Source organism: Oncorhynchus masou, unplaced genomic scaffold (assembly GCF_036934945.1).
Source record: "Oncorhynchus masou masou isolate Uvic2021 unplaced genomic scaffold, UVic_Omas_1.1 unplaced_scaffold_1140, whole genome shotgun sequence".
Taxonomy (NCBI): Eukaryota; Metazoa; Chordata; class Actinopteri; order Salmoniformes; family Salmonidae; genus Oncorhynchus; species Oncorhynchus masou.
The window spans coordinates 13,606-39,423 of NW_027001146.1; the positions used below are offsets into that span (position 1 = coordinate 13,606).

The 25,818-nt window shown below is 44.0% G+C and overlaps 1 protein-coding gene and 1 pseudogene across 1 annotated transcript; both read left to right on the top strand.

Moving 5' to 3' along the window:
* Positions 1 to 6,451: 6,451 nt before the first annotated feature.
* On the top strand, positions 6,452 to 20,442 carry LOC135529343 (monocarboxylate transporter 7-like). Its single transcript, XM_064958127.1, is given in 7 exon segments — positions 6,452 to 6,850; positions 9,864 to 10,126; positions 13,204 to 13,254; positions 13,257 to 13,346; positions 14,214 to 14,342; positions 14,977 to 15,906; positions 16,825 to 20,442. Coding segments are annotated over 6 exon segments (1,755 nt in total). The 5' UTR covers positions 6,452 to 6,850; positions 9,864 to 9,879; the 3' UTR covers positions 17,133 to 20,442.
* A 173-nt stretch (positions 20,443 to 20,615) lies between these two features.
* Positions 20,616 to 22,749, top strand: LOC135529344 (SLC35A4 upstream open reading frame protein-like; annotated as a pseudogene).
* Positions 22,750 to 25,818: the final 3,069 nt, after the last annotated feature.

Here is a 25,818-nt window from a genome sequence, read left to right on the forward strand (position 1 = left end):
GGTCTAGGATCAGGTCCCCCTGTCCATGTAATCCAAAAGGACCAGTATTCAGTCATAGAGCTGGTCTAGGATCAGGTCCCCCTGTCCATGTAATTCAAAAGGACCAGTATTCAGTCATAGAGCTGGTCTAGGATCAGGTCCCACCTGTCCATGTAATCTAAAAGGACCAGTATTCAGTCATAGAGCTGGTCTAGGATCAGGTCCCCCTGTCCATGTAATCCAAAAGGACCAGTATTCAGTCATAGAGCTGGTCTAGGATCAGGTCCCCCTGTCCATGTAATCTAATAGGACCAGTATTCAGTCATAGAGCTGGTCTAGGATCAGGTCCCCCTGTCCATGTAATCTAAAAGGACCAGTATTCAGTCAGAGCTGGTCTAGGATCAGGTCCCCCTGTCCATGTAATCCAAAAGGACCAGTATTCAGTCATAGAGCTGGTCTAGGATCAGGTCCCCCCTGTCCATGTAATCTAAAAGGACCAGTATTCAGTCAGAGCTGGTCTAGGATCAGGTCCCCCTGTCCATGTAATCTAAAAGGACCAGTATTCAGTCATAGAGCTGGTCTAGGATCAGGTCCCCCTGTCCATGTAATCCAAAAGGACCAGTGTACCACAGAGACTTGACTCTGGATTATCCCAAATGGCACCCTATTCCCTATTTCCAACGGGTGGGTGTGGGGGGGGGGCCAACGGGTGGGGGTGGGGGCCAACGGGTGGGGGTGGGGGGGCCAACGGGTGGGGGTGGGGAGGGCCAACGGGTGGGGGTGGGGAGGGCCAACGGGTGGGGGGGGGAGGGCCAACGGGTGGGGGTTGGGAGGGCCAACGGGTGGGGGTGGGGAGGGCCAACGGGTGGGGGTGGGGAGGGCCAACGGGTGGGGGTGGGGGGGCCAACGGCTCGCTCCACGTCCTTAGTGTCAACCTCGGTAATAGAAACACACTGCTCAAAAAAAAAATAACACTAGAGCTAACATAATCACTGGAGGGCCTCTAATGCTCCCAACGGCTCGCTGGGTGGGGGCCAACGGGTGGGGGTGGGGGGGCCAACGGCTTGCTCCACGTCCTTAGTGTCAACCTCGGTAATAGAAACACACTGCTCAAAAGGAGCTCGCTGGGTGGGGGGCCAACGGGTGGGGGTGGGGGGGCCAACGGGTGGGGGTGGGGGGGCCAACGGGTGGGGGTGGGGGGCCAACGGCTCGCTCCACGTCCTTAGTGTCAACCTCGGTAATAGAAACACACTGCTCAAAAAAATAACACTAGAGCTAACATAATCACTGGAGGGCCTCTAATGCTCCTATGGAGAAAGAAAACTATTGGATGCCCAGGTACAGGGTTAAAAGTAGCCTTGGTCGCCCAGGCTTTCTTTACCAGAGGTGGGGGAGGCCTGGCTGGGATAGTGGCTAGGTTAAAGGTAGAGCCAGCAATATGACAGGAAGTGTTTTGTAAAACCGAAACACCAACTTGAAGGAGACCAATCCTTCACTTTGCTGGAGTATTGAAACATTATCCTGAGATGTTCTGAAACATGACTCGGTGTGTTGTAACAACCTCCCTGGGAGGACTAGTGGAAAAGGTTGAAAACACTATTATAGTGTTTCAAGATCTGTTTAGTGCAGAATTAGATCCCTGAAAACACAGCATGGTAGAAACACAACATGTCGACAGCATGGTAGAAACACAACATGACAACATGGTAGCAACATAACATGGTAGCAACACAACATGACAGCATGGTAGAAACACAACATGTCGACAGCATGGTAGAAACACAACATGACAACATGGTAGCAACATAACATGGTAGCAACACAACATGACAGCATGGTAGAAACACAACATGACAGCATGGTAGAAACACAACATGGTAGCAACATAACATGGTAGCAACACAACATGACAGCATGGTAGAAACACAACATGACAACATGGTAGCAACATAACATGGTAGCAACACAACATGACAACATGGTAGCAGCACAACATAACATGGTAGCAACACATCATGACAACAACATGGTAGCAACACAACATGGTAGCAACACATCATGACAACAACATGGTAGCAACACATCATGACAACAATATAGTAGCAACACAACATGGCAACAACATGGTAGCAACACAACATAACATGGTAGCAACACAACATGACAACAACATGGTAGCAACACAACACGGTAGCAACACAACATGACAACAATATAGTAGCAACACATGGCACAACACAACATGGTAGCAGCACAAAACACGATACAAACATTGGGCACAGACAACAGCACAAAGGGCAAGAAGGTAGTAAGAGACAATACATCAGGCAAAGCAGCCCCAACTGTCAGTCAGTGTCCATGACTGAGTCTTTAAATTAAGAGACGTTTGAGTGTTTTTTTTTGCAGCTCGTTCCAGTCGCGAGCTCTCTTAAAAAACATCTGAACACTTTACTGGTGTTTCCTGTCTCGTGTTAGATACCTTCTTCTGGGGGATTTTAGTTGATTTATGTATCTGATTATTTGCCCGTTTAAATCCCTTTTGACGGGTATTGTTGAGCACAGTGTTCAATCCAACAGCAGTAGCTGGAGGTTTTACAGCATCGCAGAATAGTGTATTTGCGTCTACCATTAAACGTTGGAAACGTGGGAAAGGAGCATCTCATCATTGAACGTCATTCTGCCTGATGGCAGTGATATCCCTTCATCGTGATCCGTTACACCTCATGATACAACACGCCGCTTAATAATCATGTATTTTCAGTTATTCAAACATAAAGTCTAAACATTTTGAATTACCCACAATCCTCTAAAAACAGAACCACATGGCAAGATAGAAAAGTGCAAGGGGTTTAAAACCATACTTCTAATTAGTGTTGTAAAGTGGCTGTTCCACTGGATGTCAGAAGGTGAATTCACCAATTTGTAAGTCGCTCTGGATAAGAGCGTCTGCTAAATGACTTAAATGTAAATGTGTAAGGCCCAACGCAACACAGAGGAGCAGACATATGTGAGGGAGTCCAGGTGAGTCCAATGAGCGCAGCTGCGCGTAACGATGGTAACAGGTGAGTATGACGACGGGGAGCCTGGCGCCCTGGAGCGCCAAGGAGGGGGAGCAGGCGTGACAATTAGTTCAATCACAAAATGTTCTCCATTTTTGGTTTTCCTCAAATAAAATATACTTACATTTTGAGAAACATATTAAGTTGGATTTATTCTAAAAAATAATGTTGGTCAAATGAAATTAACAAATCATTGAAATGACTTGCATTCAAGTACATGTTGGTTATTTATTGAGTCCATTTCAATTCACCCCAGAAACGTTTTTTTTAAGTGTGGCTGTGTCGTTGATGGTGTAAAATTCCGATGAAATTTCAATGAAATGTACCATTTTACTGCCCCAGAAGTCGTGGGTCCAATTTCCGCTCCTGCCTGTCCCACTTTCATTTCTTCTATGTGTGGTCCGTCTAAACAAAGCAATGAAAAAAGGGTGGAATTCCATAATCAATATTGTCCATATCAATAATCAATATTTAGGATATAATCCATTTGGATGTGTGAGAGACACGATGTTTTGATGCTGCCTTTTACATACACGGAACCCCCCTAAACGTCTTTTCACAACACTCTTAAAAACACAGATTCAGATTAAATAACCACTATGGGTGTTTAAGACAAGTCAGAGCATGTATATTCTGTTTGACAATAGTTTCGGTGTATCATAAACCTTACATTGGGTTTACATTCAAACACCAGGGCCCGGATGCACCAAGCGTCACAGAGTAAATCAAATGGTCGTAAGCGCTGAGAATAGAGACATTTTACTCTTACGGTTAAACAAATAAAAGCTATGCATGAAGCCTCTTTAGTCATAAGAGCCCACTGTAGTCGGCAGATATTTAGGACACCTCGTGAGCTGTCCTGACCAGTTAATAGTTACCAGCAGGTGTCTATATCATAGAAAAAAATGTCGTTAAAAACACTGTTTTGATATTTATTTTGTAATGTGATTAATCCATAAATCGTCTAGACCTACATGCAACAGTAGTCCTTTTTGTTTTGCGCTTTTGACAATTATTTCACACGACATGCCTAAATATATACTTACAACAACGAGGCTAATAAAGAAATACGTTTTTCTTTCGGTTATTAAATTACCGACATCATGTTATTTCAATGTAGCCCTTTGGAGCGCAACATCACGATGTTAAAAAATATGTCTAAATTGATTGTGTTCGATTCAAATTATAGACCTTTCAAACGTTGCATGCAACATTATCGGCAAGTGACTTAATTGATGCCTACTATGTCAAAAGCGATTTAGAGTTGTTAAACCGGTGAGAGACGAGTGTGTTGACATAACGGTGTTATATAAAAAGAAAATCCGCTTTTTAACAACCACAATTGTAAAAAATATATATATATATAATTAAAAAGTGATGCATCCCAACATATTAGGCAATAATTAAGAGTAGGCAAAGCGATCTTGTCAGGCGAAAAGTATATCAACGTTTTACCATTACAACATTTGATGAAGTTCCATTCACTGTCCTTGTCTGAAGCGTGCTGTGGAGTTAACAGCTGGCGACGCCTCATTACGTTTGGTTATTCCCCACCATTTGCAACAATGTCAATGAGCGTCATCGCTATATATCCTTTGCGGTACCTCAAACTGTCGTGATTACCAGCGGAGATCAACTTTTATACATTGATTTTTACTCCTGGCACAGAGTTTGTCTATGCACTGTTTAAACGTCATCCTTAAATCTACTATGAGCTGGGAGTTTTGTTGTTGTTGTCGTAAAACAGGTTTAACGAGATTCCCAGGACTTTGAGATTCTTTATAGATAGGCTCCCAGACCTTAGGTTAGATGCACTATTATGGTTTCATTACCCAATCATGGTGTTTCGAGTCTTTCTATTGTAGATGTACACCGTGAAAGCATAGTGGGCGAGTTTCCGCAACAACTAAGAGCGTTGAAGCGCGAGGGTTAACTTCTCCGCTGTTTTGGTCGCATAGCTACCGCGCTATGGGGGATGAAAGCCAACCCGTGCAGATGCTGTGTGTAACCGTGTGATTATGAAGTCTTGCATCATGTTCATCGAAATATCAGCGGTGCTGCTGGTGCGACGTCATTTCCCCTGACTACTTGGCGAGGGAGGTAATGGTTAGGTCAGCGGAGACAAGTGCATTGATCACTTTCACATTTTTCCTTAGGATGTATTTTAAAAAGTATACATTTTATAAACATTTAACAAGACTGGGTCAACAAAAGAGGACACAGACATTCTGTGTGTGACCAGTCTTGTGTGTTCCCAACAGACCCTAAACATCCCTGGTATATGATGCCATTGCTAATATTGACTCAAATCACACTATCAATAGTCTATTTTACAGTACATCGGAATTTGAGGATTCCCACATTAAATACAGTAGGTATGGAATGAACCTAGCCGAGAGAACGAGGCTATAGGCTACACCGCGTACTTTTAGCGATAGTCTATCATCTAGCCTGGTTGTGGCTCACTGCAACGTCATCTGAGGACAAGACAAAGGTCGTCACTAGTTACCACAACCACAGAGTCATACCACAACCCGCATATTTCTACAATGTATCTTCTTAAAATCTGATGTATAACCCTAACATTAACATACACAGCTAACGTTATGCCTAACCTAACCTCAAATTAAGACCAAAAATGGCTGTGGTAACTAGTGACGACCCAATAATGGTGTCTCTAACCTATAATACTAGGGCGGGGCCTATGATGACCCACTACCAACATTCACACAGGAAGGAACATCTATCCACGTGCATTGTTGGAGAACTACCCTCACCCCTGGCTATTTCATATCAATTTCTGGCAGCAAAACACCGGTTAGATAAGTATGTTATTGCGATATTAAATGTTGAATAAGTGAGTGTTGTTGGCTCAGAACTGGAATAAACCTGTTCCACCCGGACAGGGAGTCTCTGTCCGCATGTGCGCTCCTGGAAAGGCTGTTTCATCAGTCTGCTCCCCAAGGAGCGCGCTCTCGACAAGAACTCGAGAGTAGGCTACGTCACTGGAGTGAAGGAGCAACCGAAACAGGCATAGGCTTACCAGTAAAAATACATATAACCGCTATTTATTAATTTGCCTAAAATGTAAAAGGAATGTATGCGTGTTACTTTCTTTAAAAAAAAAATCATACAATAATAAGAGAGAGATGGATATAATTTATTTGTCTTCCATTTAAGGGGCTTTATTGACATTGGAAACATATGTTTACATTGCCAAAGCAGGTGAAATATATAATAGTATTATAATATACATCCAGTAGGCTACTTTTCTCCACGTAGACGAGGCCTACAGACTACTTCACAGATCTAATGGTATTGAAGTGTGACAACGCTCAGTATCGTGGAAGCATAACGCAGGGATGCGCGCTCTTGAGAAAAAGGCTACAGCAGTATTTGCGCGCCCCCGCTTGAAGACCGGCTCGAGCCGGTAGGCTATAAAGAGCTGACAGAACAGTAAGGAAATAAGGAAACGGTTGGTTTACTTTAACAGAAGACACAGATGTGTTTTAGGCATTCAAGAAAGAGAGGACAGATACAGTAACATAATAAGATATGATTCTTCTTGTGGATCGGACAAGAGGACATTTTTACATCATGCTTAAAAATATGTTGCTTTAGTCCAGAACATCGATTCGTCTGATCGGAAGCGGAAGAGACAGAGCTGGTAGACTAATGTTATAGGGAGAACATAGAAATAACATACCGATAAACTAGCTGCTCATTTTGCCATTAAAACCTGTTCGTTATATTCGACAGTCGACTATTCTGTGTCGATCACTTTTCCGACTAGACTGATCGTCGCTCTGTTGGTAAGTATTTTATATTTCAACGTGAACTCACTCACTCAGCTGCCAAGCGAGCTGTGATGCTCACTGTTTAGTGTAGCTCCGAGGCCAGGGCGTTGCTTAGTGATGCCTTACCAGTAGTAGCCTAAGGGGTTTCAAACTGGGGTCCGCGACCCCCTACGGGTCCGCGGAGGTACTGCAGGGCTTCCGCTATGTTTTTTTTAATATATATATTTTTTAGATTTTGGTAGGTGTTAAATAACTACTTTATGAATATCGCTAGCTGCAACAGAATACCATAGTGGATACCATTTGTATGTCTTTGCATCTAGTATGAAGGGAGTTAGAGGTGGTTTTATGAGCCAATGCTAACTGAGCCGATGCTAACTAGCATTAGCACAATGACTGGAAGACTACAGGAACATTTAGTGTGCTAGCTGTTACTGTTCATCTGACTCTGGGGAGGTAGTTAAAGGGCTGCATTGTCAAAATCTCTAACGAACCCTTTAATATGGAGGAAATTACACTAATTGGAGCTAATTACAGGTTTTTTTCTGTATAGAAAAGTCTTAGGTGGGCCATTCAAGTGGTCATTTTCGGGATGGAAAAAAAAAGTTTGTGTCAAACTTAAACGACTTAAACCAGATAGAAAACATGCAGAAAAGATATTGACCTATATATATATATATATATATATATATTTTTATATATATATTAAAATATATATCTTTTAATATATATTTTAATATATATATATATTTTAATATATTTTTTTTAATATATATATATATATATATATTAAAATATATATATTTTAATATATATATTTTCTTTTTTAAATAAAAATACCATCTTTGAGAACTAACAATCAAATAAAAGCTAGAGAGTCAGGGAGAATCGAACATCCCATAAACTGGGCAGTCAGGTCACATGCCCATTGGTTTAGTTAGAATGTTTGAGCAGAGGAACAAAGCATTTGCCATGGCAACATGCATAGAATTGCAGAAAATTATCTTTAAAACTACAACATTTTCTCTACGCCGACCGAGACACCTTTCTACCTAATAGACTATGTTAGAGTTAACTCTTCCTCTTCCAATGAACTGTGGGGGGTCAAAATAATGAAACTATCTACCAAATCTATTCATTTTAAAATGTTGATTACTTCTACTTGCCATTATAATTCACCTGATGACAAGATGTGAATCATGTTTTTGTTGCTAACATATGATGGGGGTCCATGGGTCTGGGTCATATAAACAGTCTATGAACCAGCCCCATATAAAACAGTCAGTCTATGAACCAGCCCCATATAAAACAGTCAGTCTATGAACCAGCCCCATATAAAACAGTCAGTCTATGAACCAGCCCCATATACAACAGCCAGTCTATGAACCAGCCCCATATAAAACAGTCAGTCTATGAACCAGCCCCATATACAACAGTCAGTCTATGAACCAGCCCCATATACAACAGTCAGTCTATGAACCAGCCCCATATACAACAGTCAGTCTATGAACCAGCCCCATATAAAACAGTCAGTCTATGAACCAGCCCCATATAAAACAGTCAGTCTATGAACCAGCCCCATATAAAACAGTCAGTCTATGAACCAGCCCCATATAAAACAGCCAGTCTATGAACCAGCCCCATATAAAACAGTCAGTCTATGAACCAGCCTTATATAAAACAGTCAGTCTATGAACCAGCCTTATATAAAACAGTCAGTCTATGAACCAGCCCCATATACAACAGTCAGTCTATGAACCAGCCCCATATACAACAGTCAGTCTATGAACCAGCCCCATATAAAACAGTCAGTCTATGAACCAGCCCCATATACAACAGCCAGTCTATTAACCAGCCCCATATAAAACAGTCAGTCTATGAACCAGCCCCATATAAAACAGTCAGTCTATGAACCAGCCCCATATAAAACAGCCAGTCTATGAACCAGCCCCATATAAAACAGTCAGTCTATGAACCAGCCCCATATAAAACAGCCAGTCTATGAACCAGCCCCATATAAAACAGTCAGTCTATGAACCAGCCTTATATAAAACAGCTATATTTTGGATAGAGCTATAGTAGTATTCAGACACCAGCTGGATCAGCTGGTAGATTATATCATCTTTGTTTGTTTTCAGTTCAGAATCAGATGGAACAAGAGAAGACCAGAACAGAGAGATATAGAAATGTATAGAGAGAACGAGAGTGGGGGTGAAGCTTATCTGAACTCTGATTCAAAACTTAAGCAAACAAAAGATGTATGAGAACGCCCTAAGTCTCACCAGCCCACTATATGCTTGTGTGTGTCTTTCCTCTGGCTGTGTTCCTTTATATGTGCCAGGTCTGGAGGCTATGGTTAGTGTGTGTGTGTGTGTGTGTGTGTGTGTGTGTGTGTGTGTGCCTGCATGCCAGTATCTCTGTCTCTTTCCCTCTAAGTGCATACATACACTGAGTGTACAAAACATTAAGAACACCTTCCTACTATTGAGTTTAACCAGGTCTCCACCTCCCCTTCATCTACACTGATTGAAGTGGATTTAACAAGTGACATCAATAAGGGATCATATCTTTCACCTGGATTCACCTGGTCCGTCTGTGTCATGGAAAGAGCAGGTGTTCATAATGTTTTGTACACTCAATATACATACAGTACACACACACTGTTTTCTACATTGTAGAATAATAGTGAATACATCAAATCTATGAAATAACACATATGGAATCAAGTAGTAACCAAAAAAGTGTTAAACAAATAAAAATATATTTTAGTTTCTTCTTTTCAGCAATTGGACCATGAAGGCCTGATTCACGCAGACTCCTCTGAACTCTTGATGTTTTCTGAGGTGCAGTTAATTGCCGAATTCTGAGGCTGGTAACTCTAATGAACTTATCCTCTGCAGCAGAGGTAACTCTGGGTCTTCCTTTCCTGTGGCGGTCCTCTCACGAGAGCCAGTTTCATCATAGCGCTTGACTACACTTGGAAAAACTTTAAAAGTTCCCTGATTGACTCTCTGTCCCTCTCTCCCAGGTGCTCAGACCCAGCCATGCGGGGGTTAAAGTCAGCGGTGCGGGGGTCCGGGGGATGTGGGGGTCCGTGTGTGTACGAGGCGGTGCCAGACGGGGGCTGGGGCTGGGCGGTGGCCGTGGCCTTCTTCTTCGTTGAGGTGTTTACTTACGGGACCATCAAGTCTCTGGGGGTGTTCCTCGAGGACCTCATGACAGAGTTTGGGGAGAGCAACAGCAGAGTATCCTGGGTCATCGCAATCTGCGTCTTCATCGTCACATTCACAGGTGGGTCAGAGAGCCACTTAGTCACAGGTAATCACAGGTGGTAAGAGAGCCCCTTAGTCATCATAATCACAGGTGGTTCAGAGAGCCTCTTAGTCGTCATAATCACAGGTGGTTCAGAGAGCCTCTTAGTCACAGGTGGTTCAGAGAGCCTCTTAGTCATCATAATCACAGGTGGTTCAGAGAGCCTCTTAGTCATCATAATCACAGGTGGTTCAGAGAGCCTCTTAGTCATCATAATCACAGGTGGTTCAGAGAGCCTCTTAGTCATCATAATCACAGGTGGTCAGAGAGCCTCTTAGTCATCATAATCACAGGTGGGTCAGAGAGCCTCTTAGTCACAGGTAATCACAGGTGGTCCAGGGAGAGCCTCTTAAAACCTTGTAGGGATCTCTTGATACTCCCCATCCCGGATCCGGGTTTGTGACTAAAGCCTCAGGCTCATTAGCATAACGCAACGTTAACGATTTCTGAAAATCGCAAATAAAATGAAAATAATGCGCCTGATCTCAAGCTTAGCCTTTTCTTAACAACACTGTCATCTCAGATTTTCAAAATATGCTTTTGATCCATAGAAATTGACTAATTTGTGTAAGAGTATGCTAAGCTAGCTTAGCATTTTGAGTAGCATTTAGCACGCAACATTTTCACAAAAACCAGATAACCAAATAAATAAAATCATTTACCTTTGAAGAGCTTCGGATGTTTTCAATGAGGAGACTCTCAGTTACATAGCAAATGTTCAGTTTTTCCTGAAAGAATATTTGTGTAGGAGAAATCGCTCCGTTTTGTACATCACATTTGGCTACCGAAACGAACCGAAAATTCAGTCACCAAAACGTCAAACTTTTTCCGAATTAACTCCATAATATCGACCGAAACATGGCAAACGTTGTTTGGAATCAATCCTCAAGGTGTTTTTTCACATATCTCTTCATTGATATGCAGTTCGTGGAAGCCTGCTTTCCCCTCAGAATCGCATGGAAAAATACCAGCAGCTGAAAAAGACGCACCAATTTCGACGGAGGACACCGGGCGGACACCTGGAAAATGTAGTCTCTTATGGTCAATCTTCCAATGATATGCCTACAAATACGTCACAATGCTGCAGACACCTTGGGGAAACGACAGAAAGGGCAGGCTGATTCCTCTCGCATTCACAGCCATATAAGGAGACAATGGAAAAAGGAGCCTCAAAAATCCTGCTGGTTTCCTGGATGCCGTTTCATCTTGGTTTTGCCTGTAGCTCCCGTTCTAGGGCACCCACAGAGAATATCTTTGCAGTTCTGGAAACGTCAGAGTGTTTTCTTTCCAAAGCTATCAATTATATGCATAGTCGAGCATCTTTTTGTGACAAAATATTGCGCTTAAAACGGGCATGTCTTTTTATCCAAAAATGAAATAGTGCCCCCATAGCATCAAGAGGTTAAAGTGCCAATCCCTTTAGTGGGATCGATATGACAACATCCAGTGAAATTGCAGAGCGCCAAATTCAAACTACAGAAATATCAATATTCAAGATTCATGAAAATATAAGTGTAATACATCAATATAAAGCTTAGCTTCTTGTTAATCCAGCCGCTGTGTCAGATTTCAAAAAGGCTTTACGGTGAAAGCAGACCATGGGATTACCTGAGGACAGTGCCCACGCATACAAACTCATGAAAATAATTTTTCAACCAGGCAGGTGCGACACAAAAGTAAGAAATAACGATATAATAAGTGCCTTACCTTTGAAGATCTTCTTTTTGTAATCCCAAAATGTCTCAGTGACACAATGAATGGTCGTTTTGTTCGATAAATGCTTTCTTTATATCCCCAAAATGTCAATTTATTTGGCGCGTTTGATTCAGAAATACACCAGTCCCAACATGCCTACAAATTATCTAATTAGTTACCTATAAACTTGGTCCAAACATTTCAAACAACGTTCCTAATCCAACCTCAGGTATCCTAAAATGTAAATAATCGATAAAATTTAACACGGGATAATCTGTTTCCAATACCGAAGAAAAATAACACCGAGCGCGCTCCTCTTGAAGCGCAACAAAATAGTAGGGGGACCTTCAGAGTGACACATGGAATGAATAGCACTACTTCTTAATTTCTCAAAAGAAAAACATCGACCAATTTCTAAAGTCCGGTGACAACTAGTGGTAGCCATAGGAACTGCAACCAGGTTCCTAATAAATAGTGTTTCCATAGAAAACCATTGGAAAATCCTATGATCCCATTCCCCCGGGTGGTTTGTCCTCGGGGTTTCGCCTGCCAAATCAGTTCTGTTATACACACAGACATAATTTTAACCGTTTTAAAAACTTTAGACTGTTTTCTATCCAAATCTACCAATTATATGCATATCCTATCTTCTGAGCCTGAGTAACAGGCTGTTTACTTTGGGCACGCTTTTCATCCGGACATCAAAATACTGCCCCCTAGCCTTAGGGAGTTTTAATCATCATCTTCACAGGTCTAAGACCAGAGTAGCAGTGCTGATCTAGGAATAGCCTTTTAGATCATAATGGATCAGATTTTTATGGACAGAGGTCCTGATCCTAGATCAGCACTCGTATAAGAGGCTTTATGGGCCAGTAAATCTGTGTGAACAGTATTTAGACACAGAATCTGTCCTACTCACTGAACTGTGTCAATCAACGACTTCATTAAATAGTGTATAAGGAAAATGAAAAACATGTCTATAGTAAAACTAACAGTCCTCTCTCTCCCTCTCCCTCCCTCTCTCCTCTTCCCCCTCTCTCTCCTCTTCCCCCTCACCCTCTCACTCCTCTTCCCCCTCTCCCTCTCACTCCTCTTCCCCCTCTCCCTCTCACTCCTCTTCCCCCTCTCCCTCTCACTCCTCTTCCCCCTCTCCCTCTCACTCCTCTCCCCCCCTCTCCCTCTCACTCCTCTCCCCCCCTCTCCCTCTCTCCCTCTCTCCTCTCTCTACCTCCACTCCCTCTGACTCCTCTTCCCCCTCTCCCTCTCACTCCTCTCTCCCCCTCTCCCCCTATCTCCCCCTCTCCTCTCTCCCCCTCTCCTCTTCCCCCTCTCCCCCCCTCTCCTCTTCCCTCCCCCTCCAGCCCCTCTGTCCACGGTGCTCAGTAACCGGTTTGGGTACCGTCCCATAGTGATGTTGGGGGTTTTCTGGTCAGTCTGGGTACCATCAGCTCTGCTTTCGTCTCCTCTATCAACGAGATGTACGTCACCATCGGCATCGTCTCAGGTAACGATCTAACTGCTACACACACACACACACACACACACACACACACACACACACACACACACACACACACACACACACACACACACACACACACACGATCTGAAAAGATCTGAATGAAACAAGGGACTCCTAGCAGTGCATGAGGTTGACTGATCGATGTCTGCCTCTTCCAGACCCGGCCTGTGTTTGTGGGGTAAAAACTCCCAACCCCACTGTCAAAGCTGCATTCAATTCAGATGGAAAGATATGAATGTCCCGTGTGGTATCAGTGAGGTCTAAACTCCCCCATCTTGAGTCTGTAGGACACAATTCCCAAAATTGTCCAAAATAAACCAATATTTCCTTTCAGATCTGATCCAAATAACTTTTCTTTTACAGAACGAAGCACTGCTAGCTGTCCCACTAAATAACTCTTCACCTTCCTTTAAAACAGACAGCAGCTAACTTAACCACCTCTGTCTTCTCTCTTCTTGTCTTTGTCTTTAACTACGTCCTCTTTCAGCAGTCACCACGACAACAAGCCCGAGTGACCTATCAACCCTGACCTCTTGACATCAGGGTGACCTGTCAACCCTGACCTCTGACCTCTGACCCCTGACCTTGCTGCAGTGCCAGTGGCTGTCACACCCCTCTGTGTGTCCTCTGCTGGACCAATGATGTGTATATATCTAAGACATGGACTGAAACGTGAAACCGTCAGCAGCATTTTGCACAGTGACTGTATTCACTTTGTGAACGTTATTTGACATGATCTTGATGACAAGGTACTCCTGTAATCTGTGTTTTCATGTGCTTTGGTTTTATGTTACTCATGTGATTTCCAGACTGCGTGAACAATAACATGTGGTTTTGTAATGTGTCCAGGTCTGGGGTACTGCCTGACCTTCCTGCCCACCATCACCATCCTGTCCCAGTACTTCAACAGGAGGAGGTCCCTGGTCACCGCCCTGGCCTCCTCAGGGGAGCCCTTCGCCATGTTTGTCTTCGCACCAGGTACGTTGCGGTTTCATGTGTGTCCCAAATGGCACCCTATTCCCTACATAGTGCACTACTCTTATCAGGGCCCAATGACACCCTATTCCCTATATAGTGCACTACTCTTACCAGGGTCCAATGATACCCTATTCCCTATATAGTGCACTACTCTTACCAGGGCCCAATGATACTCTATTCCCTATATAGTGCACTACTTTTACCAGGGCCCAATGATACCCTATTCCCTATATAGTGCACTACTCTTACCAGGGCCCAATGATACTCTATTCCCTATATAGTGCACTACTTTTACCAGGGCCCAATGATACCCTATTCCCTATATAGTGCACTACTTTGGACCAGAGCCCAATGATACCCTATTCCCTACATAGTGCACTACTCTTTTACCAGGGCCCAATGATACCCTATTCCCTATATAGTGCACTACTTTGGACCAGGGCCCATAGGGTGTAGGGTGCTATATAGGGAATAGGGTGCCATTTCATACACAGACTAATGAATCTCTAAAGGCAGATAGAGCGACTGATACTGTTCTATAAATAATACCTGAAACATTGTGGAGGAGGGTGAAAAAACAGGACTTTTAAATGTTTCGAACGGTCATTTTAAAAGCACATCTCCTCCTCTGCAGCCTTCATGGCCTTGAAGGAGATCATCGGCTGGCGCCACTGCCTCATTGTCATCGGTCTCATGCAGGCCTCCGTGATTGGCTGCGGCGCTCTGCTTCGACCAATCATCATCAGACCTGACCAGGAAGTGTCAGGGGAGGTGTCCAATAAGGAGAAGCTGTCCGTTGAGCTGCAGACGGTCTACGAGCTGGAGAATGAGGACACCCAGACCAACGTTAGCTCGGGGGAGTCTGAGGACTCAGGGGATTCTGGGGTCACCTCTCTGTCCACCTCCAGTGCTGACCTCCGGGCCGCCACAGCCGCACAGGACCCCTCAGAGACCCGGGCCCTCATGGAGGACCAGGGGGAGAAGAACCAGGGGGGACAGGCAGCCCTTGGAACCCCACTGAATCAGCTGGAGGCTGGGGAGAAAGAGCAGGGTGAGGTGGGTCCCCTTGTTCAACCCTCCAGACCTAAACTTCTAGACTTTTCTGTGTTGAAAGATGGAGCGTTCATCTGCTACTCTCTGTTCGGTCTCTTCGCCACGCTGGGGTTCTTCGCCCCGTCACTTTACATCATAGAGCTCAGTAAGAGCCGCGGCGTCCACCCAGAAAAGTCGGCCTACATGCTCTCTGTAATGGCGGTGTCCGAGGTCTGCGGGCGCCTCTCCATCGGGGTCATTTTAAACAAGGTGCGGCTGCGTAAGACCCAGGTGCTTCTGGGATGTGTAGTTCTGCTGTGTCTGGTGCTGCTTGCCTTCACTCAGGTGACTGAGTTCTGGGGCCTGGCAGCCTGCTGCTGTCTCTATGGCTTCCTGATGGGCACCGTGGGTTCGACACACATCCCCATGCTGGCAGAGGACGACGTGGTGGGCATAGACAGGATGCCCTCGTCCGTGGGGGTCTATGTGTGTATCCAGAGCTTTGCTGGGTTGGCAGGCCCACCGCTGGGGGGTAAGAGACTCTAGATGGTTAACTCTGTCTGGATCTTAGTCTTCTCTCTCCCTCTCTTCATTACTCCATCTCTCCGTCTCGCCATCTCTCCCTCTCTCCCTCTCTCCGTCTCTCCCTCTCTCCGTCTCTCCCTCTCTCCGTCTCTCCCTCTCTCCGTCTCTCCCTCTCTCCCTCTCTCCTTCTCTCCCTCTCTCCGTCTCTCCCTCTCTCCGTCTCTCCCTCTCTCCGTCTCTCCCTCTCTCCCTCTCTTCGTTACTCCCTCTCTCCATCTCTCCCTCTCTCTGTAACTCCCTCTCTCTGTAACTCCCTCTCTTCGTTACTCCCTCTCTCCATCTCTCCGTCTCTCCCTCTCTCCATCTCTCCATCTCTCCCTCTCTCCATCTCTCCGTCTCTCCCTCTCTTCGTTACTCCCTCTCTCCGTCTCTCCATCTCTCCCTCTCTCCCTCTCTTCATTACTCCCTCTCTCCGTCTCTCCCTCTCTTCGTTACTTCCTCTCTCCCTCTCTCCCTCTCTTCGTTACTCCCTCTCTCCATCTCTCCGCTACTCCATCCCTCCCTCTCTCCCTCTCCCCGTCTCTCCGTCTCTCCCTCTCTCCCTCTCTTCGTTACTCCCTCTCTCCATCTCTCCGTCTCTCCCTCTCTCCATCTCTCCCTCTCTCCATCTCCCTCTCTCTCTCTCCCTCTCTCCGTTACCCCCCTCTCTCTCTCTCTCTCTCTCTTCGTTACTCTCTCTCTCCATCCCCCTCTCTCTCTCTCCCTCTGAATATCTTTCTTTGTGAATCCTTTCATTGTCTCTCTGTAATCCTCTTTTGAACCCATCTAGAAGGGTTTGATTTCTGCTGCACCAACCTGATGATCTGGAAGGGTCCTGGCAGATCTTTAGGCGTCTCTGACGTTGCCTCCTGTGTTTTCTCCCCAGGCCTGTTGGTGGACAAGACCCAGAACTATGGCTCAGCCTTCTACTCCTGTGCTGTGGGAATGGGCCTGGGCGCCATCTTCCTCGCCATGGTGGGGCCTGCCAAGTCTGGCCTCTGCCACCGCGGGAAGACGAGAAAACAGGAGGAGGAGGAGGATGAAGGAGAGGAGGAAGGAGGAGAGGAGAGAGGAGGAGACGAGGAGGAGAAGGTTTCTCAGGACAGTGGATCAACAGATTATCTAGATGTTGATCTGGTTGAGGAGACCAGTCCGGCTAAATGGTCCCCAAAACAGGAGACCAACGCGGTCTGAACGCGGTTGAATAGCTAAGACAGAACCACAACCAGGCCTCCTTTGGAACTTCTGAACTCAATGGGACGACCTGGTTAAATAAAGGTTGAATATAAACACATGACAGCGTTTTACCGACCGCTGCCTGACTGACCGACCAAGGAGGACCTTGACCACTCCATACTCACAGGTGGTTAGAATGGAGAACAAACACCCAACCATCGAGCAAATAAGAGAACACACACGCTGTCAAACATGCTACTGAGAGACTGAGTGCTGGACTAACACCTCTGTGGTACAGAATGTACACACACACACACGCACACACACACACACTGTCAACATGCTACTGAGAGACTGAGTGCTGGACAATCACCTCTGTGGTACAGAATGCACACACACACACACACACACACACACACACACACACACACACACACACACACACACGCTACTGAGAGACTGAGTGCTGGACAATCACCTCTGTGGTACAGAATGTACACACACACACACACGGCTTTGACCTGTTCACCCTCTCAGATGTCATTCACATACACTTGCATTACAGCGAACAACTGTCTTAGGTGCATTCCTATTGACCAAGTCTCTCTCCTCAGAGTCAACCAAACTCCATGCATGGCTGAGACACAGGCTTTTAACATGATTACCGCTCTGTCAGTAGTTGATATAACCATGATATGACCTTTCTGTTCATAGTTATAACCATGATATGACCCCTCTGTTCATAGTTATAACCATGATCTGACCTTTCTGTTCATAGTTATAACCATGATATGACCTTTCTGTTCATAGTTATAACCATGATATGACCTCTCTGTTCATAGTTATAACCATGATCTGACCTCTCTGTTCATAGTTATAACCATGACCTGACCTCTGTTCATAGTTATAACCATGATCTGACCTTTCTGTTCATAGTTATAACCATGATATGACCTCTCTGTTCATAGTTATAACCATGATCTGACCTCTCTGTTCATAGTTATAACCATGATCTGACCTTTCTGTTCATAGTTATAACCATGATATGACCTTTCTGTTCATAGTTATAACCATGATATGACCTCTCGGTTCATAGTTATAACCATGATATGACCCCTCTGTTCATAGTTATAACCATGATATGACCTTTCTGTTCATAGTTATAACCATGATCTGACCCCTCTGTTCATAGTTATAACCATGATCTGACCTCTCTGTTCATAGTTATAACCGTGATATGACCCCTCTGTTCATAGTTATAACCGTGATATGACCCCTCTGTTCATAGTTATAACCATGATATGACCTTTCTGTTCATAGTTATAACCATGATATGACCTTTCTGTTCATAGTTATAACCATGATCTGACCTTTCTGTTCATAGTTATAACCATGACCTGACCTCTGTTCATAGTTATAACCATGATCTGACCTCTCTGTTCATAGTTATAACCATGATCTGACCTTTCTGTTCATAGTTATAACCATGATATGACCTCTCTGTTCATAGTTATAACCATGACCTGACCTCTGTTCATAGTTATAACCATGATATGACCTCTCGGTTCATAGTTATAACCATGATATGACCTCTGTTCATAGTTATAACCATGATATGACCTCTCGGTTCATAGTTATAACCATGATATGACCTCTCTGTTCATAGTTATAACCATGATCTGACCTCTCTGTTCATAGTTCTAACCATGATCTGACCTCTCTGTTCATAGTTATAACCATGATCTGACCTCTCTGTTCATAGTTATAACCATGATCTGACCTCTGTTCATAGTTATAACCATGATCTGACCTTTCTGTTCATAGTTATAACCATGATCTGACCTTTCTGTTCATAGTTATAACCATGATCTGACCTCTCTGTTCATAGTTATAACCATGATCTGACCTCTCTGTTCATAGTTATAACCATGATATGACCTCTCTGTTCATAGTTCTAACCATGATATGACCTTTCTGTTCATAGTTATAACCATGACCTGACCTCTGTTCATAGTTATAACCATGATCTGACCTCTCTGTTCATAGTTATAACCATGATATGACCCCTCTGTTCATAGTTATAACCATGATATGACCTCTGTTCATAGTTATAACCGTGATATGACCTCTCTGTTCATAGTTATAACCGTGATATGACCCCTCTGTTCATAGTTATAACCATGATATGACCCCTCTGTTCATAGTTATAACCATGATCTGACCTCTCTGTTCATAGTTATAACCGTGATATGACCCCTCTGTTCATAGTTATAACCATGATATGACCCCTCTGTTCATAGTTATAACCATGATATGATCTCTCGGTTCATAGTTCTCACCATGATATGACCTCTCTGTTCAGAGTTCTCACCATGACATGATCTCTCGGGTTCATAGTTCTAACCATGATGACTGTTTCTCTGTCTCAACCCCTCCGTTGATGCCAAAGGCCTGGTAGTGACAGGTCCTGTCTTTATATCGATGACTATTATGATGTTTGAATATGAATTACTCCTGTTACCCAAGCACACTGCCACCACAGTATTCTGCACAGCCTGTACACGGTATGTATTCAGCCTGTACACGGTATGTGTTCGCCAACAGTCTACTTCCTGTACCTAGGTGATGTATAAATGGGATATAACAGTACCAAATAAGGCCGTAGGTGAAACTAAAGATGTATGGATTACAGTGTGAATCACGAGCTGTTTCAATTCATGTGGATCACTGCTTTACCTGTCAATCAAACAATCAAAGCTTTTATTTATATTTTTTTATTTTACCTTTATTTAACTAGGCAAGTCAGTTAAGAACAAATTCTTATTTTCAATGACGGCCTAGGAACAGTGGGTCAACTGCCTGTTCAGGGGCAGAACGACAGATTTGTACCTTGTCAGCTCGGGGGTTTGAACTTGCAACCTTCCGGTTACTAGTCCAACGCTCTAACCACTAGGCTACCCTGCCGTGTTTATTTTAAAAAATATATATAAATGCATTTGAAGCCAAGGCCACAGTGACGAGACAAAACTTCCTAGGTAGGTAGAGGTGGAGATTTGACTACAAAAGTGTTGATTCCTCGACTCCTTTGATCGTCGAATCCGAAACACCCTGGAGTCTCTCACCACCATATTATGCAGGTGAAGACCTTGAGACAAGGAGAGAGGCCGATCTCCCTCAGACTGGCCTAAATGCCCTACCCAAAGACTCTCAGTCACTCAGACCTCTTGCACTGAGATACAGGATCTATCATCTCTGCTGCAACACTCATTGCTGATCAGCTTTTTTTAATTGATTAAATTGATTTGTTTATAACAAATGAACATTTGAACACGTGTCCATGTATTCATTCTATTGAGGGAGGCATATATACATATATATATTCAGACAGTATTCAGACAGTAATCAGACAGTATTCAGACAGTATTCAGACAGTAATCAGACAGTATTCAGACAGTAATCAGACAGTATTCAGACAGTAATCAGACAGTATTCAGACAGTATTCAGACAGTAATCAGACAGTATTCAGAGAGTATTCAGAGAGTAATCAGACAGTATTCAGAGAGTAATCAGACAGTATTCAGACAGTATTCAGACAGTAATCAGACAGTATTCAGACAGTATTCAGACAGTATAAATTTCAGACAGTAATCAGACAGTAATCAGACAGTATTCAGACAGTATTCAGACAGTATTCAGACAGTAATCAGAGAGTATTCAGAGAGTAATCAGACAGTATTCAGAGAGTATTCAGACAGTATTCAGAGAGTAATCAGACAGTATTCAGAGAGTATTCAGACAGTATTCAGACAGTAATCAGACAGTATTCAGAGAGTATTCAGACAGTAATCAGACAGTATTCAGACCCCTTTCCCTTTTTCCACATTGTGTTACATTACAGCCTTACTCTAAAATGGGTTAAATATTTTAAAAATTACACACAATCTACACACGATACCCCATAATGACAAAGCGAAAACAGGTTTTTAGACATTTTTTGCAAATGTATTAATAATAAAAAACAGAAATAGTTTATTTACATCAGTATTCAGACCCTTTGCTATTATACTCCATATTGAGCTCAGGCACATCCTGTTTCCATCGATCATCCTTGAGATGTTTCTACAACTTGATTGGAGTCCAGCTGTGGTAAATTCAATTGATTGGTACATGATTTGTAAGGGCACACACCTGTCTATATAAGTTCCCACCAAGATTGAACTCTTTGGCCAGAATGCCAAGCGTCATGTCTGGAGGAAACCTGGCACCATCCCTACGGTGAAGCATGGTGGTGGTGGCAGCATCATGCTGTGGGGATGTTTTTCAGCGGCAGGGACTGGGAGACTAGTCAGAATCGAGAGAAAGATGAATGGAGCGAAGTACAGAGATCCTTGATGAAACCTGCCCCAGAGCAGACTGGGGTGAAGGTTCACCTTCCAACAGGACAATGACCCTAAGCACACAGACAAGAAACACAGGAGTGGCTTTGGGACAAGTCACAATTTCAAGTATCAGAGCAAAGGGTCTAAATCCTTACGTAGAATAAGGCTGTAACGTAACAAAATGTGGAAAAAGTCAAGGGGTCTGAATACCTTGAGAATACACTGTACTTACTGGATGAGAGAAGTCAAGAGAGAGAGGAAGAGAGAGTCTGTCAGTGTTGAAGATTAATGTATGTGTGTGTATCTCAGTGTTGATGTTGATGATTGATGGTACACACACACAATCACTCACTATTTCTCAATTCAAATGTAAGGGATTTATTGGCATGGGAAACATATGTTAACTTTTCCAAAGCAAGTGAAGTAGATAATAAACAAAAGTGAGACCAACTTTATGTGAAGTCTATGTTTCGGCCAAATTAAGATTGGTCCAGACCGAACAAACTTTTAACCAAACATAAACGTCAAGGCCGGTCCGCACCAAAGAAAGACGCTGGCGCTGGTCCGTGCTTACTGGGGTGTAGGCGACAATGGCGTTTTATGAATGCCCATCCATGTGGACCCCTTCAGACCACTGAAGGACCTGGCAGAGCTCAAGGACCAGCTGGAGGACATTCAGAGGTGGGTGGAGAAGGAAGTACAGACTGGGATCCCACAGGGGGGCAGAGTGCTGGCCTCTCCTTTCCTTCAGGGCTTCTTGGCAGGATACATGGTGTCTCGGCTGCGATCCTCTGTGGTTTTGGGGCGTGATCTTTGGGACTTGCACAGGCATCTTTGCAGCTCAACATGTTGGTGTCCAACATCAAGCAAACCCTGAAAGACTGTTTCAACACTCTTAAAAGGACCCGGCAAATAGCAGCCCTGGTTCTGGGGGAGAAGATGGATCACTGAACCAATAAACCTGCCCCCTAACAGAAAGATCCATAGAACTACTCCACAGCCTTCAGTTTCAGATTGCACAATGGTACTGGGGCGGTTGGGTTGGGCCTGCAGGCTAGCCTAGTGGTTAGAGTGTTGGACTAGTAACCGGAAGGTTGCAAGTTCAAATCCCCGAGCTGACAAGGTACAAATCTGTCGTTCTGCCCCTGAACAGGCAGTTAACCCACTGTTTTTTTTCCAAGCATTTCGCTACACTCGCATTAACATCTGCTAACCATGTGTACGTGACAAATAAAATTTGATTTGATTTACTGAATTCAGAAAAATGATGTTTGTTTGTGTGGAGAAATTTAGGAAAAACCAATATGGTTGCTTGAATTATGCATCACGTCTTCACAAACATCTCTTGCAATGTGTGCAACACTCCTCAGGGCCTTATATATGTCACGCCCTGGTCTTAGTATATTGTGTTTTCTTTATCTATTTGGTCAGACCAGGGTGTGACATGGGTTTTTGTATGTGGTGTGTTTTGTCTTGGGGTTTTTCACAGGTATTTGGGATTGTAGCTTATTGGGGTGTTCTAGGTTAATCTATGGCTGTCTGAAGTGGTTCTCAATCAGAGGCAGGTGTTTGAGGCGTTGTCTCTGATTGGGAACCATATTTAGGCAGCCATATTCTTTGACTGTTTTGTGGGTGATTGTTCCTGTCGTGTGTTAGTTTGCACCAGTATAGGCTGTTTTCGTTTTCTGATTGATTCGTGGTTTTCCTTGTTTCATTAAAATATGAATCACAATAGCCACGCCGCATTTTGGCCCGACTCTCTTACACATGAAGAAAACTGTGACATATATATATATATATTAACTGGAAAGATAACATTCTTATTTTATGCCATGGGGATTTCACTGATGGAAGTGGGTGTTTTATAGGGGGAGATTTTCTTTGCCTCAGGGCAGCTTTCAATTGGGTCTTTTGTTGCTTGTAGATTAACCATCCAGCCTTGTTATACCCAAATTATATTTACAGCATACTGTAGTACCCAGATGTTAGGAATATTAAGTTAATATCTCCAAATCTGTCCCTAGCAAGTTCTCTGCCTATGTTCTGACTTTTAGGTCACTGTAAACCTGTATTGACCTGTTCCTAGTAGACCAGTGTTTTTCGTGTCTGGTTGATAGTTCTGTACACTGAGTACATCACAACGCAGTCTATATAATGGTGCCCAGTGACCTCTACAGGGGAACTATCGACCTGCAGTTTGCATCCATATCGGTCCGATGGTCCTGGCAGGAGTTCCTGTGATTTAGCAAAGTAAATCCATATGCCAACTGATATAACCCTGGACATCTGGCTCAAGCGTTGCAATTCTATTAATGTTCAGTACTGCCTTCTCAGCCAGAACGACGAACTACATGGGAGAAGTTTCTGATTTACCACAATACTTGTTTACTAGGTCCAATCTTGAGCCATGCACTATTAGGTTGATGATATTGTCCTCAGTGGGTTGTAGTCTCCTAGCTCAGGGGGGGGGGGAGGTTCCAACCTAGCTTCTAGGATTCTACTCCTGTGTTACGCTGCCACCTAGCGTTTCTCCTATAGTATTCTACTCCTGTGTTACGCTGCCACCTAGCGTTTCTCCTATAGTATTCTACTCCTGTGTTACGCTGCCACCTAGCGTTTCTCCTATAGTATTCTACAGTACAGTGATAACTCCTGTGTTACGCTGCCACCTAGTGTTTCTCCTATAGTATTCTACTCCTGTGTTACGCTGCCACCTAGCGTTTCTCCTATAGTATTCTACTCCTGTGTTACGCTGCCACCTAGTGTTTCTCCTATAGTATTCTACTCCTGTGTTACGCTGCCACCTAGCGTTTCTCCTATAGTATTCTACTCCTGTGTTACGCTGCCACCTAGCGTTTCTCCTATAGTATTCTACTCCTGTGTTACGCTGCCACCTAGCGTTTCTCCTATAGTATTCTACTCCTGTGTTACGCTGCCACCTAGCGTTTCTCCTATAGTATTCTACTCCTGTGTTATGCTGCCCCCTAGCGTTTCTCCTATAGTATTCTACTCCTGTGTTACGCTGCCACCTAGCGTTTCTCCTATAGTATTCTACTCCTGTGTTACGCTGCCACCTAGTGTTTCTCCCATAGTATTCTACTCCTGTGTTACGCTGCCATCTAGTGTTTCTCCTATAGTATTCTACTCCTGTGTTACGCTGCCCCCTAGCGTTTCTCCTATAGTATTCTACTCCTGTGTTACGCTGCCACCTAGCGTTTCTCCTATAGTATTCTACTCCTGTGTTACGCTGCCACCTAGCGTTTCTCCTATAGTATTCTACTCCTGTGTTATGCTGCCACCTAGCGTTTCTCCTATAGTATTCTACTCCTGTGTTTACGCTGCCACCTAGCGTCTCCTCAGTAACATTACATCCTGATGTACATGAGGCTCTGCTGCCTTGGTAACATTAGAACAGCCCCATCACAGTGCTAAGCAGCCCTTCCTGTCCCACACTGATGACATGTTGGTGAGTACTCTACTTCCCCCCGGAACGCTGCTGCTGCTCTGTTATTATTTATGCATAGCCACTTTAATAACTCTACCTGCATGTACATATGACCTCATTTAGCTCGACACCGGTGCCCCGGATGTGATCGGTCACATTGAATGTCACCCTAATCTCTATATACAGTGTATTCAAAAAGTATTCAAAACCCTCGACTTTTTTCACATCTTGACTTTTTCTACATTTTCAATACTTACGTAAATAAGACATCTGTTTTTTTATTCTTAATAAAAATGTGGGGACACTTTTCTAAACTAAGTGTCAAACCAACTTTACCCACGTGTTGACAGGGCCGGCTTCACCCACACAAACAAGTAGTGTGGATAGAGCCAACACAGTCGACCACCAACGACCTCACGCTGTCGTCTTCCCTGTCTTATACCCCCTTAAGGGTTTGTTAATTTACAACATAACCTTGCTGATCATGTAAAACAGTTGGTTCTTCAGGGCTTTGGCCCTTCATCAAGTCTTTGGTCTCGACTCACATCTGCTTCTGCCTCTTGTTTCAGTGTCTTGGCTCCGTCATCTCCTGTGGGCTGAACTCCTTCTGACAGGTGGTGCCAGCCGGGAACCCTTCCTGAACTCTGACCGCCCGTTGGTGTTGCCACGGTTACCCGGAACGGGCCCAATTCCATCTTGACTGGTTCCATTTTCTCTTGTGGATCCCGGATTTTGCCCCAGTCTCCAACCTCCACAGGCAGGTCGTCAGGGTCCTCAAACCTGGTACCTCCAGCCTGAGCTTCCCTAGTGTGAGAGTGGAGAGATCTGACAATAGTAGTTAGCTAACATAGGATGACATACCCAACCCAGTTCTATATA